Below are 16,956 nucleotides of genomic sequence, written 5' to 3'. Positions count from 1 at the left end.
GCATTCAACAGCTTTTCTAGTCCAAAGTTGCCAAGTCTTCCACATTCCTCCAAAAATCAGCATGGCCAGGCTCTTTGCAGCCACAGCCTACTCTCCGTATTACATTACTTTCCTGTCTGTTTGATAAAAATGCCGTGACACAGACAATTTACAGAAAAAAGAGTTTATTTTCTGTTTCAGGTATTCAGTTAAAGGTCCCGAGGGACGAGAATCCAGTGTGGCAGGGATATGGGGCAGCAACGAGCAGGTCTGGCAGCCTGAGCAGGAAGCTGAGCGGTCACATCTCAGCCACCACCACAGAGCAAAGAGAGCAAACTGGAGGTAGGGAGAGGCTCTGAGTTCTCAAAGTCCACCCCCAGGAATATACTTCCTCCAGCAAGGCTCTGTGTGTGCTTAGACTGAGATGTTCCCCCAGAGCCTTGGGCATTTGAAGACTTTGTCCTCAGTTAATAGGGAGGCTTAGGAGGTGTGGCCTTGCTGGAGGAAATATGCCACTGACGCCATCATTTCTAGCTTGCTTTCTGTTTCGCATTTCCAGTTAAAGATATGAGCCCTCGGCGGCTTCCCGTTGCTGCTGCCACGCCTTTGCTCTGCCATCACGGACACTAACCTCTGGAACCACAAGTTTCAAGTAAACTCTTCTGTAAGTTGTCTTGGACATGGTGTCCTTTGTCAGAGCAATAGGAAAGTAACAATATATCATACCTCCTAAAGGTTCCATAGCTTCCCCAAACAGTGCCACCAACTGAGGACCAAGCATTTGAATATTTATATATAGGGGGCATTTCTCATTCAAACAATCACAGAAGTCCAAGATTTACCTTCAATTCATAGCAATCTTCCTGCCTCGGCCTCCCAAGTGCTGAGAATACAGATATGAGCCACCATGCCCACATCTCTGGTTCATTCTCTTAGGAAATATACACTGAACTTGGCATGGTGGCATATGCCTAGAATCCTAGCATCTGGGAGAGAGAGGCAGGAGGATCGGGAATTTAAAGCATGTCTCTTCTACCCACTATGCATTTGAGGCCCTGTGCTATCTGAGGCTCTGTCTCAAGAAAGAAAAAAATGAAATAAAATGCTGAGTGTAAATTGTGCCAGGTGCACAGTAAGCACTGAGTAAATGTTTATTGAATCAGGTTTTTCTTCGAGCACGTGACTGCTTTTTGCAGGGTTGGTGGTTTGCTTTTTGAAATAGCATCTTATTACGTTGCCCAGGCTGACTTCTAACTCACCACCCTCCTGCCTCGACTTCTCCGGTGCTGGGATGGCAGGTGTATGGCACCACACCTGGCTTGACTGCGTTTATTAAAGCACATTTGGTACGCTCAGGTTAGTTGTATTATCCTTACTGTCCGTCCCTTCCTTCCACTGCCTCAAGCTCCTCTGTATTCTCTAAGCATAGGGTCTGGCATCTCACAGGGTCTCCAAAGCAAAGCAAATGCTGTCCCAGCTAAAAGTAGACTATGCCTATAGTACTTTTAGAGTGGGGTGTTACCGGAAGTAAAGCCTTCTGATTGTCAAGAGTGGAGAGGAACAAGTGAGGTGACAGCCACCTTTGCTGCTCACTATCCCCGATCTTAGACCATTGTCACAAACTCTGCAATCTATTTTTTAATTAAAAAATTATCTTACATGTATGGGTGTTTTGCCTGCATTTTTATGTCTGTGCACCACCTGCATTCCTGGTGCCCGCAGAGGCCAGAAGCGAATGTCAGATCCCCTGGGACCTGGAGTTATTGACAGTTGTGTGCCACTGTGTAGGTGCTGGACATTAAACCCAGGTCCTCTGGAAGAGCATCCAGTGCACTTAACCATCTCTCTAGCCCATGAAGACAATCTAGTCACTCCTTTTTCCCTCAGACCATCAGTGGAGCTGTGGGGTAGATCAATGAAAGTCCTTGCCTAGCTTGGCAAAGTACTGAGTTTTATCCCAAGTACAGAGGAGGGAGTGAGGGGAAGAGAGAAGACAGAGTCAGAGACAGAAAGACACAGAGACACAGACAGAGAGAGATGGAGGGAGAGCAAGGGAGTCCTTGACCCCCTCACACACACACCCCAGGTTAAAACCAGGACCCCAACAACCCATGTCCTTTCACAGGAACAGAAAGAGCAAGGGAGGCCACATGTAGGAGAGGGACCTCCTAGACTGCAGAGAGCCTACTCGTTCCCCCAGCATAGCCTCCCTTTTCTCCGGAGATATAGAAAAGCCTTTATTTCTAGGCCTCAATTTCCTCGTTTGTGAAATGAGGGGGTTGGACTCATTTCTAAAGCTCCTTCCAGCTCCGAGACGCTGTGCTACAAAATCAGAGAAATGTGAACCTTTGGTTGCTATGATCTGAAAATATTTTGAGTGTGGAGAATCAAAATTGTACAGCAGCACACGAACAAAATAATATGTTAATGACTAAGAAGATTGTATTTAATCCAATGGGAAACAGCAGAGCCTCTGGTGGTGCTGTGCACGCGTGTGTCTGTGCTCAGCTTCCTTCCTTGAGTTCAAACATATATTTTGAATCGCTAATATAGTAATCAGGCCTCTGGCAGCCTATCAGGCCCAAACACACGCACACACCACTTCAAATTAAAATGAGGGGCAAATTCACTGCTGCCTGCTTACATCTTTTTTTGTTTGGGTGATTCTTTTAGAAGAAAAATTTTGTAGTGACGGTGTTGAATTGACAGCCCCTGGAGGCCTCTGGTCTCTGAACTGGGACGCGTGGGCGGAGGAATAGGGATTTCATTAGCATCTTTCCTTTCCCACACCAACTGCCCCCTACACAGTCGACACGGTCTCACCCAATAGCATCCACACCCGGACCCTGAAGGCTGGAGGGGTCAGATTACTAAACCCCGCAGGCATCCGGGCCAGAACGTGTGCTCTGGGCCCTGCCTGCGGAAAGATGAGCTTGAACCGGCTGAGCTGAGTCCTGGAGGGTGCCGGCTGCGTAAAGGGTCAAGTCGCCGACCTTTCTTGCACCAAGGTGTTGTGGCTGGGAGGTGGGCGTGGCTCGCACGTGGCTCCGACTACGGCCCGGCTCCAAGTTCACTTCCACTCCGGGACTCGTGTCCCAACCAGGCTAGGTAGGCCAGAGTCGCACGGCGTCGACGGGGTTGCCCCAAGGACCAGACAAGCCTTGTAGAGGCGGCGGGCGTTCTCTGCCCGACGGCCGCGCCCGCACCGGGGCCCGCGCCGATTGGCCGGCTGGCGGTCGCTGGGCGGGTCGAGGCGGACCTCGCGGCCAGGTGAGGCGCCCCGCCCCTCGACCGCTCCAGGTGCAGCGGTGGGGACGGTAGGGTCCAAAGCCCGGTGTCCCCGGACAGGGCTGGGGCGCCATGGCCGAGTCCCAGCTGAGCTGCCTGGACGAGGCGCACGTGAACGAGAAGGTGACCGAGGCGCAGGCCGCCTTCTACTACTGCGAGCGGCGGCGGGCCGCGCTGGAGGCGCTGCTGGGTGGAGGCGAGCAGGCCTACCGCGAGCGGGTCAAGAAGGAGCGGCTGCGGGACTTCCTCTCCAGCAAGGAGCGCCAGGCCCTCCGCGCCGCCTGGAGCCCCTACGAGGAAGCCGCTGTCTCCAAGGCCGGTGGCAAGGCCAAGTCCAAGGCCCCGGCCGAGCCCAGCGAGTCCCTTGCCTATTGGCCAGACCGCTCGGACACCGAAGTGCCTCCGCTGGACCTGGGATGGACGGACTCCAGCTTCTACCGCGGCGTGAGCCGTGTCACGCTCTTCACCCACCCGCCCAAAGAGGAGAAGGCGCCGCACCTGAAACAGGTGGTCAGACAGATGATCCAGCAGGCCCAGAAGGTAGGCCTCGGCCCTAATCCTGCACCAGTGGGACACCCGCACCCCTCAACCCCACATGTACACCTGCTCTCGCTTCCTGGCCGCTCTCACTATCCTCCGGGAAATGGTCCCCAGCTCACCCTCACCTCGTGGAGCTGGGCTGAGACCTTTTGAAAAATGGATGTGAACGTTTGTGGCAAATCACAAAGCGCTAGACGGATGTTAGTCATTCTTCCTACTGTGTCCGGAGGCGCCGGCGTTGTGTTCATGCGCCTCTGTCCCAGCTTTCCCTCTTGGGCAGTGAGGAGGTTGTGAGGCCCTGTGTTAAACTGGTCTCTCAAAGGGCTTGATGATGACCTGTGCCCAGGGATTTATTTACAAGGTTTATCTTTGGCCATTTCCCTATTTGGTCTTCCCAGCCTCACGAAGTGGTTGGTTGGTGTTGATCTCCCTTACCCTCCAACGTCAGGTGAACTTTTCTTGGGAGCCCCTCTCCCCAAAACGACCGCGTTCTCACATTCTCACCCCTTCCTGGGCTTGGTACTAGAGCCCAAGCAGGCTCGAATGAATGAGGAAAGTTATTTTGAGCTCGCTGTGGCTTGGCCCGGTGCTGGGAGCTCCCACAAGGCAGGCCCTGGCCTCAGCCGCTCAGGAAGAGACTCCTCTTTAGCCCATCTGCTCTGCCTGGGTGTTAAAAGATGTTTCCCAGGAGCCTGGTTAGCATCCCAGTTGGACAGCTGACTGTGGGGTAGGTGAAAGATTAGTCTTTTCCTCTGTGCCCTTGGGTACTTGGGTAGTTTCCAGGTAAAATGTGGGCTATTGCATTAAAACTGAACTTCAGTTAGTTCTTTAGTATCAGTTTATCCCAAATACTGCCTGGGGATACATTGATGCCGAACGTGGCTCTTGGTTTGCCTGGATTCAGATTTAATGGGACAGCCTATGCTTTTACTTGCCAAACACTGCGTGGTGATATTCTTTGATCACGGGTGTTTATTGTGTTGGGGTATCCGGCACATAGGGATGTCAAAGGATATCTTTGGGGAGTTGGTTCTCTCCGTCTGCCATGTGGGGTCTAGAAGTTGGATTCAGGTAGTCAGGCTTGGTGGCAAGACCTTTCACCACATGAGCTGCCTAGTCAATCCTTCACGGGGATTTCTTAAGCCACATCAACAGTCCTTGCTGTCCAGAGGCTTGGGTTCACTGTTCGTATTCAACTTCACGAGTGTAATTAGAGCCATCTTTTACCTGGAGGCCAAACAGGACAAAAGATGCTAGAAGGGCAGTGAGGGGCTCTTCTTCCTGGGAGTGACCTAGGCTTGGGCTAAGGTGGGTTGCTGGTGCTGGAGGAGAAGCTAGCTCTTCACTGCCCGGACTTCCACTTTCCTTCTAGAATAATTGTTCCTTATCCGACTACACTGTGCTGAAGAAAAAGGCAAGGCTGGATACAAAGAAAAAAAAGAAAAGCAAAAGGAAGTGGGTGGTAGTGCTGGGCAGCAGGTTTTGCTGGGGTCAAAGGTCAGGACTCATGATGTATTATTACAGCTGGAGGGAGTTGTAATATTCACCAAACTTATTTACTTAGTGTTTGTGACACGTTACCCATTGCGTTAGTGACTTTCTCATTTGCTTAAAAAATATATATTATTTTTGTGTGTGTGTGTATGTGTGTGTGTGTGAGAGAGAGAGAGAGAAAGAGAGAGAGAGAGAGAGAGAGAGAGAGAGAGAGAGAGAGAGAGGATAACTTTAAGGAATTTGTTTCTCCCTCTCTATGGGAGGTGAGTTGTAGGTTTGGAATGGCAGGGGGAAAAAAACCTGGGATGGGCAGTCTCTTGGTTGGAGCAGGAAGTGAGAGTGTTTTATTATTATTATTATTATTATTATTATTATTTTGGCTTCAAAATACAAAGAAGTTTGACTGTTGGGAGCTGAGGAGTCTTCGAGGCTTAGTAGGCTTTTGTCAGCACCTTCTTTCACAGTAAGGAAACTGAGGCACAGAGCAAGGGTAGCACTGAGGTTGTCAGCAAACCTTGTTTCCTCCTAAGGGATCTCACACTCTGGGCCCTTGTTTTTCACCACCCCTAGATGGGACAGACGTTTCCCTTGTCTTTGGAGAAAAAGAAATCAAGATGCAGGACAGTTAAGTTCGTTGCCTATCTTAGTAAACAGCGGAGCTAGAATCCATACACTAAAGCCCTTGCTCTGAACCAGTGTGCCTCCCTGACCTGCTGTCCTTTGTCATGCTGTGTCAGGATTCTGCAAGGAGTCTGAGTGGATCTAGTATGGTCACAAGCTATGGTATCCATCATGTGCCCTCTTAGAAGATGGCAGACACAAGGCCCTCCCTGCTCTACTGCAACTTCTATGGCAGATCTGTCCAGTATTGTGGGGCTTTCTTAACTCTTTAAATAAATATTTAGCAGAATCTTTTGCCGTTGTGAACCAGTCCTATGTGTGCAGATTGACCTAATACTTATTTCCAGGATGTCTGCTGTGTGCCAGGCACTAGCCTTAAACAGCCAAGCTGTGGACTTTTTTGCCCTTCATGCATTTGCTTAAATCCCAAGGCTGTGCTCGAAAGAAAAGGGAGTTTTGAGGTTGTACTTAGGAAGGCGCCTGTGGGAGGTAGGTTGCAGGTTTAGAGGGGGTGACTGAGCCGGAAATGAGAGATTACTTTTGTTTTAATGCAAAGAAGTTTGATTGGGGGGAGCTGAAGTAGACTGTGTGGCTTGATAGGGGTGTGTACAGTGCCCTCTTTTACAGATAAGGAAACTGAGGCACAGAGCAGAAAAGAAATTTAGTGATAGAAAGACCAAGATCTCTCTACCTTTTACTCATCCTGACCACTGCCTGGCCCGGCCTCTGGCTCATCCCACTGGTAAGCACATTTCCCTGGCAATCAAATGAGATTCTCCTCCCTGTTCACCCTGAGGGAGGGAGTTTCCCTGGTTTCCAGGGAGTGTCTGGTTGCCTTGAGGCTGGGTTAGACTGCTGAAATCTCATGGCCTTTGAGGGAAGGCAATCCACCTGGGTGCCAGGGTTTGGGGGTTTTATTTCATTTAATCTTTAGAATAATCTTATACGGTGCTATTATTTTTGTTCCCGAAGACAAATAGGAACAAGCGAGCTGCTGTAACTTTTCCTCAGGGAAAGAGAAGGAGCCTAATTAGGGAACACTTTGAAAACACAATTTTGGCTTGGGGAGGTGTGGAAGCCAGTGAGGACTTGGGTCAGTTTGGAGGTGGTACCCGGTCATAGAAGAAAAACCTCTGAGGAGTTACGTGTTAAGTAGTTACCCTCTGAGCTTCTGCAAACGGCAAAGTACCCAGCATTCAAAGATCCAACCATGCTTGCTTGTGGGGTGGGGTTTTCTGTTGTTGTCTTTCCGCCCTGAGAGATCTTCTTATTTTAGGGTCATTAATGATTTTCTTTGTCTACTTGAAATCCAAGCCTTTTAGAAATCCTATCCTGTGCCACACTAACAAGGAAGACCAGGGCCAGCTGCTGGGCTTGGGCTCAGAACAGCCAGGGAGCATCTGTCAGCAAGACCCCTCTGGAAGCTGGGGAAGCCAGAGGAAGAGGAACAAGCACCTTGGTCCTGCTGGGCTTGTATCCCTTTGATCATGGAGGGATGAGTGAGACACACTGCCACTCTTCAGTAGCCTGCTAATCCATCCTTATAATTCAGAGAAGGTGTGGCAGGAGAGACACTAGTCCCGCCCATAAGCCAGGTTAGGGAAGGCTCTTTGAAGCTGTCTGAACATCCGACCTAGCAGGAAGGGTGAGAAGGTACCAAGCCTCTGCCTGTCCTTATGACCAGTGGCTTCCGTTTGACTCCTGATTCCTGTGTTCCTGGGTCCTGCATTCCAAACGCACCAGCTATGCAGCTCTTCCCTCTTCTCCGTGAGCTGCTTGATTTCCTTGGCACTGGAAGGCTGGTCATTGTCCTTGTGTCACAGAGGAACCCTAAGGTCCCAAGAATGAAGTAACGTTTTTAGACCAAGGCCAAGAGGATTTGGAGAGAGGCTCTAAAGCACAAGATGTGGTAGATACAGTAGCTTTGACCAGACATCTGGGCAAGTGGTGGGAGGCAAAGGTAAACAGCTGGGATGCAGTGCCCAAGGAATATAGTAAAGTCTTGGAGTCGCCAATTCATGTCACCAAGAGACCTGGTTATTCAGGTGGCAGTCTGTATTCTAAAGCTCCCTGTCTTTTCCCATGAACATCAGTCACCAGCCACATCCAGCAAATTGTACCAAGTCCAGTGCCTTCTCTGTCCAGGTCCTGTGCTAGCCATCGGCACACAGAGAAGGAGATGCTGTCACTCCCTCGGGGAGTTAGGACTGTGTTAAAGCACTTGCCAGGCAATTATGAAGACCAGAGTTCAGATGAACAGAACCCTGTAAAAGCTGGGTGACTGTGGTGGCCTACCTGTAATTTCAACCAAAGACAGTAGAGACAGGTGATCCCCAGAACAAGATGGTTAGCGAGACTAACATATTGACAAGCTCTGGGTTCACTTGAGAGATCTTGCCTCAATGAATAAGGTGGAAGAGCTGTCAAGAATGCTCCCCAACATCAGCCTCCACATGCATGTGCACCCACACACATGTCAGTATACATGCATATCACACCACATTCCTGAAAAGGGGAGAAAAGCTTACATAATGTTTTTAAATCTTACTGGCTGATAAAATTGTAGAGTCAGGTAATAATGCTCACTCATACCATAACCATCTTGCTGAAGAGCTGGTTCTATTTCTAGCTCCCTTTGTCTCATCCTGTTCCCTTTCCACCTCAGTGGGGCAGTTGATAGGAGATTCTGACGTCCCCCTGCCCACCCTCAAGACAACCAGGTCTCCCTATGTAGCCCAGGTTGGCCTGGAGTTTACTACATAGTACAAACTGTCCTTGAGCCTGCAATGATCCTCCACATCAGCCTCCTAAGTACTAGGATTATAGGCATGTGCCCCAGCTTGAGCTGCTCTTAGAAGAAGCTAAGTTAAATACAAGAGCCAAAGACAGCCTCTGAAGAGTCCAGGATCTCCAAGTCTTACACATTGTCTCCTCTATCAACTCTCTTCCCTTTCACAAGTGACTATTCTATATGGTCTTTGTCTCGGACACCCTTGGGCAGTTCTGGGGTCCTTGTCTCCTGAGGACTGGTAGCTAGTGGCCCAGCTGCAGTTCCAGTCCCAGCTCCACAGCCCTGCTGGTTCTTGCCCTGGCTTGTCTGGGCTTCTCCTGCAATCTCTGGGCAATATCTGCAATCTTAGCTGTGGAGTTCTAAATCTGTCTTTCTGCTCAATCATTGTTTTGTTTCTGAGAACTAGGATCTCTTTGAGTAATGAAAACCCAACTTCCATGACAGTGACAGAAGCCAGGCTTTGGGGTTGAAGGGTCTTAGCTTCTGTCTTGATCCACTCTTCTTCCAAACTGGGATCCTTTGGACAAATGTCTTCCCACTTGAGTCTGCTGACCAGTAAGGACAGTGTGTATAGTATAGGTGCTTTAGAAATGGAGGGGCTGTCTGTGGAAGCTAAGGTCACCGGAAGCAGAAGCATTAATTGTCCTGGAAAATAACTTCTGCTTTCTCTGAGGGAGAGGGAAACTGCAGCTAGAGTTGGGAGACTTGGGGCCTGAGGCTTGTGGTGGCAGGTGTGCTTCCTGTTTCCCTATAGAGAGCTACTCACATCCCCCTTTTGTTCATCTGTTGGCCATGCCTTGGTGGAAGTAGGGGAAGCCAGCAGTTTGCCTGGCTCCAGCCTATGGCACTCAAACCCTTAAACTCTTAGGCTATGGGCAGAGAGGAATAAGAAGGAAAAGCACGGAAATAACCCCACTCTCATCCCCCTTCCTAAACTGGGAAGGGAAGGCAGGCTTGAAGATGGTCCCTGGAAGGCCTGGCTACCTGCATGGGCTCAGCCAGGGTCCCTGGACTGTCTAGAATTATTCCCCACATCCTTTGAGGAGAGACCTAAAGCTTCCTTGGGAGAGGAGTCACCAGCCAGGAGTGAGCTGGACTTCTGAGCTGAATGCAACTGTGGACATTTCTTTCTTTGTTGGGGGTGGGGGGATGTCAAAAATCTTACACTATGGGTTCCTGAAAGACTGACAGAGATGTGTACCCCTCCACTAACCCGAGAGCAGAACATAGAAGGTGGGGCCTTGGTAAGCTTGTTCACGATTTTCTCTAGGATTTGTGTTTGGTTGTAAAGCTGGGTCTGTTGGGCAGAGATCTCAGATGATCCACGCCTCTACCAGAGAAAGGCATCCAAAGCTGGAAGCTGTATCGGGAGGGTCCTCATTCTTGCCTACTCTGGCTGTCTCTTTTCCTTGCTAACTGGTTGTCCCTGGGCGAGTTATTCGATTTAGCTTGGCCCCTATTTCTGCTTCTGTAACATGGGGGTGATTTTTACTGTGTTGTTTACAGTTACAAGATGGTGCTAAGAATCACAAGGACTGTGCCATAAAAAGAGGGAGTAATGCGGGCAGACAGAAGGATTTCTGTGAGGCGGCTTAAAACTGTTGAGAAAGGAGAGTGCCTGTTTCCTTTAACATCCTGAGGCTCATGGGAGGTACAAGGCTCTAGGACTTGGGCAAGACTGATTAAAATCCCACCCAGATCAAACTCTTTCGTGTCCTTGGGCAAGTGTATGTTATTCTTAGGAATTGTACTTTGGGGCCACCTCTTCCCTCTGAAACTTCCAGAAACATTCAGAATGTATTTGTCATCAGTATGCTTTGCCAGTCCAACCCTGGAGGCTTGTAAACTGGCTCTGGAGACAGACAAGTCCATGGCTGTTAACTGCCCTCATCAGTGTTGGGGCAGGCACCACAAGACATAGGGGTGTGGGTAGATCCCCTAGATTGTCCTCTTTGAGGCCATAGCCCCTAGACTTGTGTTTTCCCTAGAAGGTGAGGACCCTTTTAGGGATTCCCATACTAACACCCCTCCCCCTCAATGTTCTCAGCCCTCAGGATGCTGCCTCCCTTTGGCGGCTGGCCAGCCCTGCCTCCCTCATAGAATATACAAAGCAGAAATATAGAAAGCAGAGCCTGTTCTGGGGCCAGCCTCCAATCTGAGCTAGGAGAAAGCAGGGCAGAAAACAGACGTCCTGCAGGGCTGACTGCCTGCCATGGCTCCTGGCACTATCTGGCACTTAGGTAACCCCCTCCCCTCTCCAGGTGCTCTGAGCAGCCAGCCTAAGCTGGAGCTCCTGCTTTCTCCAGCTTTCCTTTCCTTCCTGAAATCCGTGGAGTCCGCTCTTGCTAATGATCCCAGAATCTTAGCCCTGGAAGAGAGCCGATGGCTTTCTAATGATCAGTCTCTGGCCCAGCTTCCTGATGATCTGTATTCATCCTGGGAACAGTTTGTAGGCTGGTCATCATTGTGCTGGGCACGTGGGAGGCTCCGGAAAAATGTTTCTTTTTTTTTCTCTCTCTCCCTCTCTCTCCCTCACCCTTTCTCTCTGTCTCTTCTTAATAAGTCAGAAGATGGTGGGTTGCAGGTAGGGCCTAGGGCTCTTCCTTTCTGTGGCTTCTGGATGGCACACTGTGAAAGACCTTAACTTCTCTTCCCAAGGGGTTTTCAAACTGTCCAGAGAATCCTTCATCTGTGTGGTCACTCAGCCTGTCTTATCAAGAATGTACTGTACACCAGCTACAAGAAATTAACAGGTGAATTAAATGTGAACCTTTCTTAGATCTAATGGCTGAGGCAAAAAGAAAACACATTTCAGTACAGTGATAACTGGGAGATGGTGTTGATAGCTATTGTATACTGGGTACTTAAGCTAGGTATTTGGCTTTCGTAGTGATGGAGATTCAACCAGGACCCTGTGTGTGCTGGAGATCCAACCCAGATCTGTGTGTGCTGGAGATCCAACCAGGTCTGTGTGTGCTGGAGATCCAACCAGGACCCTGTGTGTTCTGGAGATCCAACCCAGGACTGTGTGTGCTGGAGATCCAACCAGGACTGTGTGTGCTGGAGATCCAACCAGGACTGTGTGTGCTGGAGATCCAACCAGGACTGTGTGTGCTGGAGATCCAACCCAGGTCTGTGTGTATGTGCTATAGAAGTGATTAACTCACCAAACTACATCTCCAGCCCCAACAGCTCTTTAGACTCTAATACCACAACAACTTATCATTTTATAGATGAGGGAACTGCGGGTCAGAGAGGATGAAGCCACACTGCTGGTCAGTGGTGGAACTGGATGGAGCTGAGATGAGCCTGAGACCTAGGCTTGCCCGTGTATGCTGAGCTTCCAAGAAGCCTAAGGCAGGGCAGACAGTGGGTGGGCTGTGTGTAAGGCTGAAGGCCTGAGCTCTGTGAGTTCATAGTTCCCCTCCCCCGAATGTATAGCCTGACTGCCTTCAGCCACTAGCCCGTCCCTAACCTAACCCCCTTAGTCAGACACCTACACACACACACACACACACACACACACACACACACACACACACACACACACCTCTGGGGAAGCCCTCCCAAGGCCATATCAACTCTCAATGGCCTCAATCACTCCTGCTGCTTCTCAGAACCTTCCAGGCAAGCTGCCAACCTGTTGTCCCACTCAAGCTGGTCCGTCAGCAAACACCTCGTCCAGCATTTCTTGAGACCTGCATTACTCTGTAGTGCCTCGCTCTGCCCAAACTAGTGGATGATCCAAAAACTCGTTTGTGTATCTTCATTGGATTTTTTTTTAAGTAGCTGATTTATCTTCCTAATTATGTTTGGCTTTAAGCTAATGTTAAAATGAGCTTGCATTAGATAATTTTCACTAATTAACACCAACTTAGTGCAGGGAAAGTCATCCCAAAAGCATGTCTTGGGGCAGAGAAAAGCTGGCCTAGGATCTTAAAAAGAATTGTGCTGCATGGTAGTGGCACATGCCTTTAATTCCAGCCCTCATGAGGCAGAGACATGCAGATCTCTGTGAGTTCGAGGTCAGCCTACTCTACAGAGGAAGTTCCAAGACAACCAGAGTTACACAGAGAAATCCTGTCTCGAAAAACCAAAAAAAGAAAAGGAAATAAAAGAAAATTGCTGTGCTTATTCCCCAGCAGGTCACGTGTGCTTCTTGGTGGTTGAATGAGTTGATCTTGCTCTTGTGAGTATGTATATCCTCTTTCTCTGGAGCGACAACTTGGGTCAGGTCTCCCTTGTATATCCCCTTCATTCAGCCTTGTGTCAGCACAGATGTTACAGGATCAGATCAGTAGGAAGTGATCTCCGGCATGCAGCAATGAGCCCCACCCTGCAGGTTCAGCGATAGGGCTCTGAACTGAAGCTGAGGTGTCTGGAGAGGAAGTGGCCTGCCTGGGCACAGTTGGCTTCCAGTGACTGCCAATGTAACCAGGGAGCCTCGCGTTTAATAATGTCTAATTAGCAAGTCCAAAACAATGAAACATGGCTCCAGAGAGCTGGGAAGCTAAGGCTCAACAAAGCTCAGATGTCCCACTGGTAGGGTGGGGACAGCCTGACAATCACACAAGGGAAGAGATCTTGTTGAAATCCTGGTTTTGGTTCTGTCTTCTTGGTGGGCAGAATTCAGGTCCAAACCACATCTCAGCTCCAGAGGGAATCCTGCTTAGGCACACGCTGTGTGCACAAAGAGAGACGCCAACATGACCTAATGGGTAGATCTGAGCAGACATGCATCCTAGGGAGGGTGCATACTGCACTGGGGACAAGGGGCAGAGAATGATCCTGAAACAGCCTCTGTAAGGGTAAAACAAGGGCCTGAATGGAGATAGAGCAGTCCCCCTCACCACATGGACAGGGTGCCAACAGGTGAGTTGAGGTGTAGGGCCTCTAGCCTGCTCAGCTGTTTGGAAGGCAGATCATCTTGGTGAATTCATTGTTGGGGGGAAGTAGAAGAAGAAACTTTGGGAATGTGGAACATCTTCAGCCAGTCTGAGGGGCTATGGCTTGCTGCAGTAGGCAGTTGGGAGCTATGGAGTGTTTGGGTAGAGACAGCATACTTTGGTTTGTGTCATGGGATCCATATGCAGGAAGGAAGAACGGCAGGGACAGGGTAAGCTAGTAACCAGTTAGTCAGTGCTGAGAACTGCATGTGCCATACTCCGCCATGGAGGGAGGGGCCCTCTGTAGCAGATCAGACACAGTTCTGTCCAGGTATCATTATATTTCTTTTCTAATGACCATGAAATAGCCACATTTTCTAGGCAGACATCAGAGAAATTAAGCACCTTGTCTCTATCTCACAGCCAATGTAGAACTCCCAATTTCGAAGTCTGTTTTCCCTACTATGCTTTTGGACTATGGAGATTTAGGGCCAGGGTGGAAGGACGCAAAGGCTGTGGTTCGGATCAGGGAGTGTTCTTGTGTGAAGTCCTGCATCTTGAGTCCCTCCCTCCTGGGCTCTCTCAGTCTGCTTTACCTCTTTTACACCAGGCTGCCCTGGGTTACATAAACTGGAAATTTGAAGTGTCATTCAGATGGGGCCTGTTGCAGCGTGGATGACAAAGGAAAGTCCCTGCTATGGACCCAGAGTGCTTTCCATGCCCAGGGAAATCATTTCCATACGTGGGAAGTCTCCTAAACTGTGTGGTGAGCTCGACAGGCTCTGGGCATGCACACACTCATCTGCATATGTCACGTACATACCACAAGAGCCCTGCGAAGATGTCCCCTTCCCCATTTAACAGTGAGTAAATGGCCCAAACCACACAAGCAAAAAGGTTTTCTGTCTCCAGGTTCTATATTATTTTCCAAACACTAGCTAGCCTTCACTCAAGGTGACCAACTCACTCTGCACTCAGACCATATGGGGAGGACAGGAGTGCCGATCCTAGAACCCAAGTATCAGAATCTTTGGGGCATGGGATCCACATTCTGGACCCGCCCCTCCCCCTCTGTCCCTGGTGTGTCTCCCAGTGATTCTTTATACACTAAAAGCTGATAACTGTGGGTGCTGCCCTGCTAACCTTGACCTCTCAGGTGATAGCACAGAATAGGATTCCACTGTCAGAGGTATCTGAGTATAGGCTGTTTGATCAGACCCAGCCAGCATGGCCCTCTGCAGTGGACAGGGAAGGGCTGCTCTGTGAACCAAGGCAAACCAACCTTCCACCTTGTGTAGAATAACCAGATTGGTGGCTATTCTGGGAGGCAGCAGCTGGACCTGTTTGGCCAGCTTCTGCCTTCCTTAACCAGAAGGCTAAAGATATGGGGAGTTAGCTTGATAGGTAGTAAATTTAATGAGTCCTCATAACTACACAGGTGATCTTGAAATTTCACAGTCATGACCTTATCCAAACCTCTCAACAGCCCTGCAAGGCAGTTGTGTGGGCTGAAAGTTGGGCCCCAGGCTCAAATAGGGAGCTAGCAGCAAAGTACCCATGCCCCCAGCTCTTTTTCCTTCCTCCACCAAGAGCAGTGGCTTTCGCCAGCATACATCTGGGGTCAGCAGGCGGGTCCCATGCCTTTGGTTTTCCTTCCACAGAGAAGTGGTGCAGATTGTGATCTTACAGCCCCTGCAGCCATACCTGCCCACAGAGCCTTTGGTTCCATGTCACGTGAACTGGGTAGGCTTGTGGGGAGAATTGTTGTCTGTCCCTACCCACAGTCTCCACTGGCATCCTGGTTTTTTGTGCCCTCAGGTGGCCTGGGGGTCTGTAGCTTGTTATGTCTATATTGCCTAGGGAAACTGTACCACTCCTGATGCAGGAAAGTCCAGGCCTGGAGTTAGAACCTTGAGCTCTAGTCTCATCTGTCCAAGGACCCCACTGGATGACTTGAAGATCGGAATTGGGCTAATTGCTCTCTAAGTCTCTCTCTGACTGTGAGAGATTTCTTGAGTTTGAAATATTTCTGAACGTAGGGGCCGAATACAATAGCAGCCTGCGTGTGGATGCGGTCAAGCGGCTTTGTGGGGGCTGGCATGCAGATGCTCTCCGCTCCCCAGCTTTGCACTCTGTCATAGGGAGGAGGCTGCCTCTTTGTAGTTACACAAAGGCTCTTGCTGTGTGTGCTGGGGAAGGCCCTGCATTCTGGCCTGGGTTCCTTGGTGTAGGAGCTCTCCCCCTTGGTTAAGTATTGTTCTCAGTCAGAGCTGGCTGCTCCTTCAGGATCTTCAGTAAGCACAGTGAAAGCAGAGCCACAGACGTGTGAGCTGTCGCTTAGGCAACAGCACCATTCTCTAGGTCCTTGAGGAAGAACTTCAACTCTGCCTTCTAGCAAAACCACCTCCCCTGTCTCCATGTCTGTTTCCGCCCTTAACCCAATGCCTCGTCATTAATGACATAAAGGAATCTGCAAGTTCATAGCCATATACAACACACACACACACACACACACACACACACACACACACATCTCCATTTAGATACGGAGAATGCCTGTCCTGAGCTCTCTGCCAAGGACAGATTCTGAAAGGAATCTGTCTGTGTCCGCCATCAGAAGCCCACAGCCTGGGGGAGGTGGAGATGGCACTGGAGTGCCCAGAGCCTCTGTTGTTTTGCTTAGAGTACAGACGGGCAGGAAGCAGAGTGTGGGTAACATTTCTCAGAGAAGGAACTCAGGAAGTTCTTCGAGTTTTAAAAGCTGCAGGGATGCTTCATCAGGTTAAGGAAGGTTCAGAAACAGAAGGATGAACCACATAATATTACATACTCAAGGAGACATTTCCTTGTTCATATATAGCAATACTTGGTTTTTATCCCTGGGGATGATGCTGCTAGTACCCAGTCAGTAGAGACCCGGATGCTGTTAAATTCCCTACAGTGACAGAGGTCACTAGTGCTTCAACAGAGCCCAGGGTTAAGGTTATTGTAGGTCATTCTGAATGACCCAAAACACGAGGCAGAGGTGAGGCTTGCCCCACTGATTGGCCCTGCCTATGCCAGATCTCTAAGAGTTTGGACATTTTGAGGGCCATGGGATCAACTGGTTCATCAGCCTTGTTTTAGGCTATGGAGAAGAAATCAGAGGGCAGAGGTGACAGGAGGGACCAACCACAAAGCTATACCAGAAGTTAGCCAAGAGACAGGGGGGCCCCTGTGCTAGGGTGGTAGTATTTGTGAGAACAGCAAGGGGTAATGGCCCAGAGAGGATTCATGGGGTACAGTGAGAAGTGAGGACTGATAAAATTTCTTCAGTGAGAAGAAAAAACCAACAGAATCTGGCTTTGCCTGTGATCG

The 16,956-nt window shown here is 49.7% G+C and overlaps 1 protein-coding gene across 1 annotated transcript in view; it reads left to right on the top strand.

Annotated features, from left to right (window-relative positions):
- Positions 1–3,107: 3,107 nt before the first annotated feature.
- The window catches only part of Fam83f (family with sequence similarity 83 member F), a 30,784-nt gene continuing 16,935 nt past the window's right edge, over positions 3,108–16,956 (top strand). The window contains exon 1 of the mRNA XM_075959841.1: positions 3,108–3,807. Coding sequence (XP_075815956.1) covers positions 3,340–3,807 — 468 coding nt within the window. The 5' untranslated portion in view covers positions 3,108–3,339. The remainder of the gene's footprint in view (positions 3,808–16,956) is intronic.

The sequence above is a fragment of the Microtus pennsylvanicus genome, chromosome 2 (assembly GCF_037038515.1).
Source record: "Microtus pennsylvanicus isolate mMicPen1 chromosome 2, mMicPen1.hap1, whole genome shotgun sequence".
NCBI lineage: Eukaryota > Metazoa > Chordata > Mammalia > Rodentia > Cricetidae > Microtus > Microtus pennsylvanicus.
Note: the sequence above shows the minus strand (reverse complement) of the source record. Positions and strands in the feature narration are given on the sequence as shown.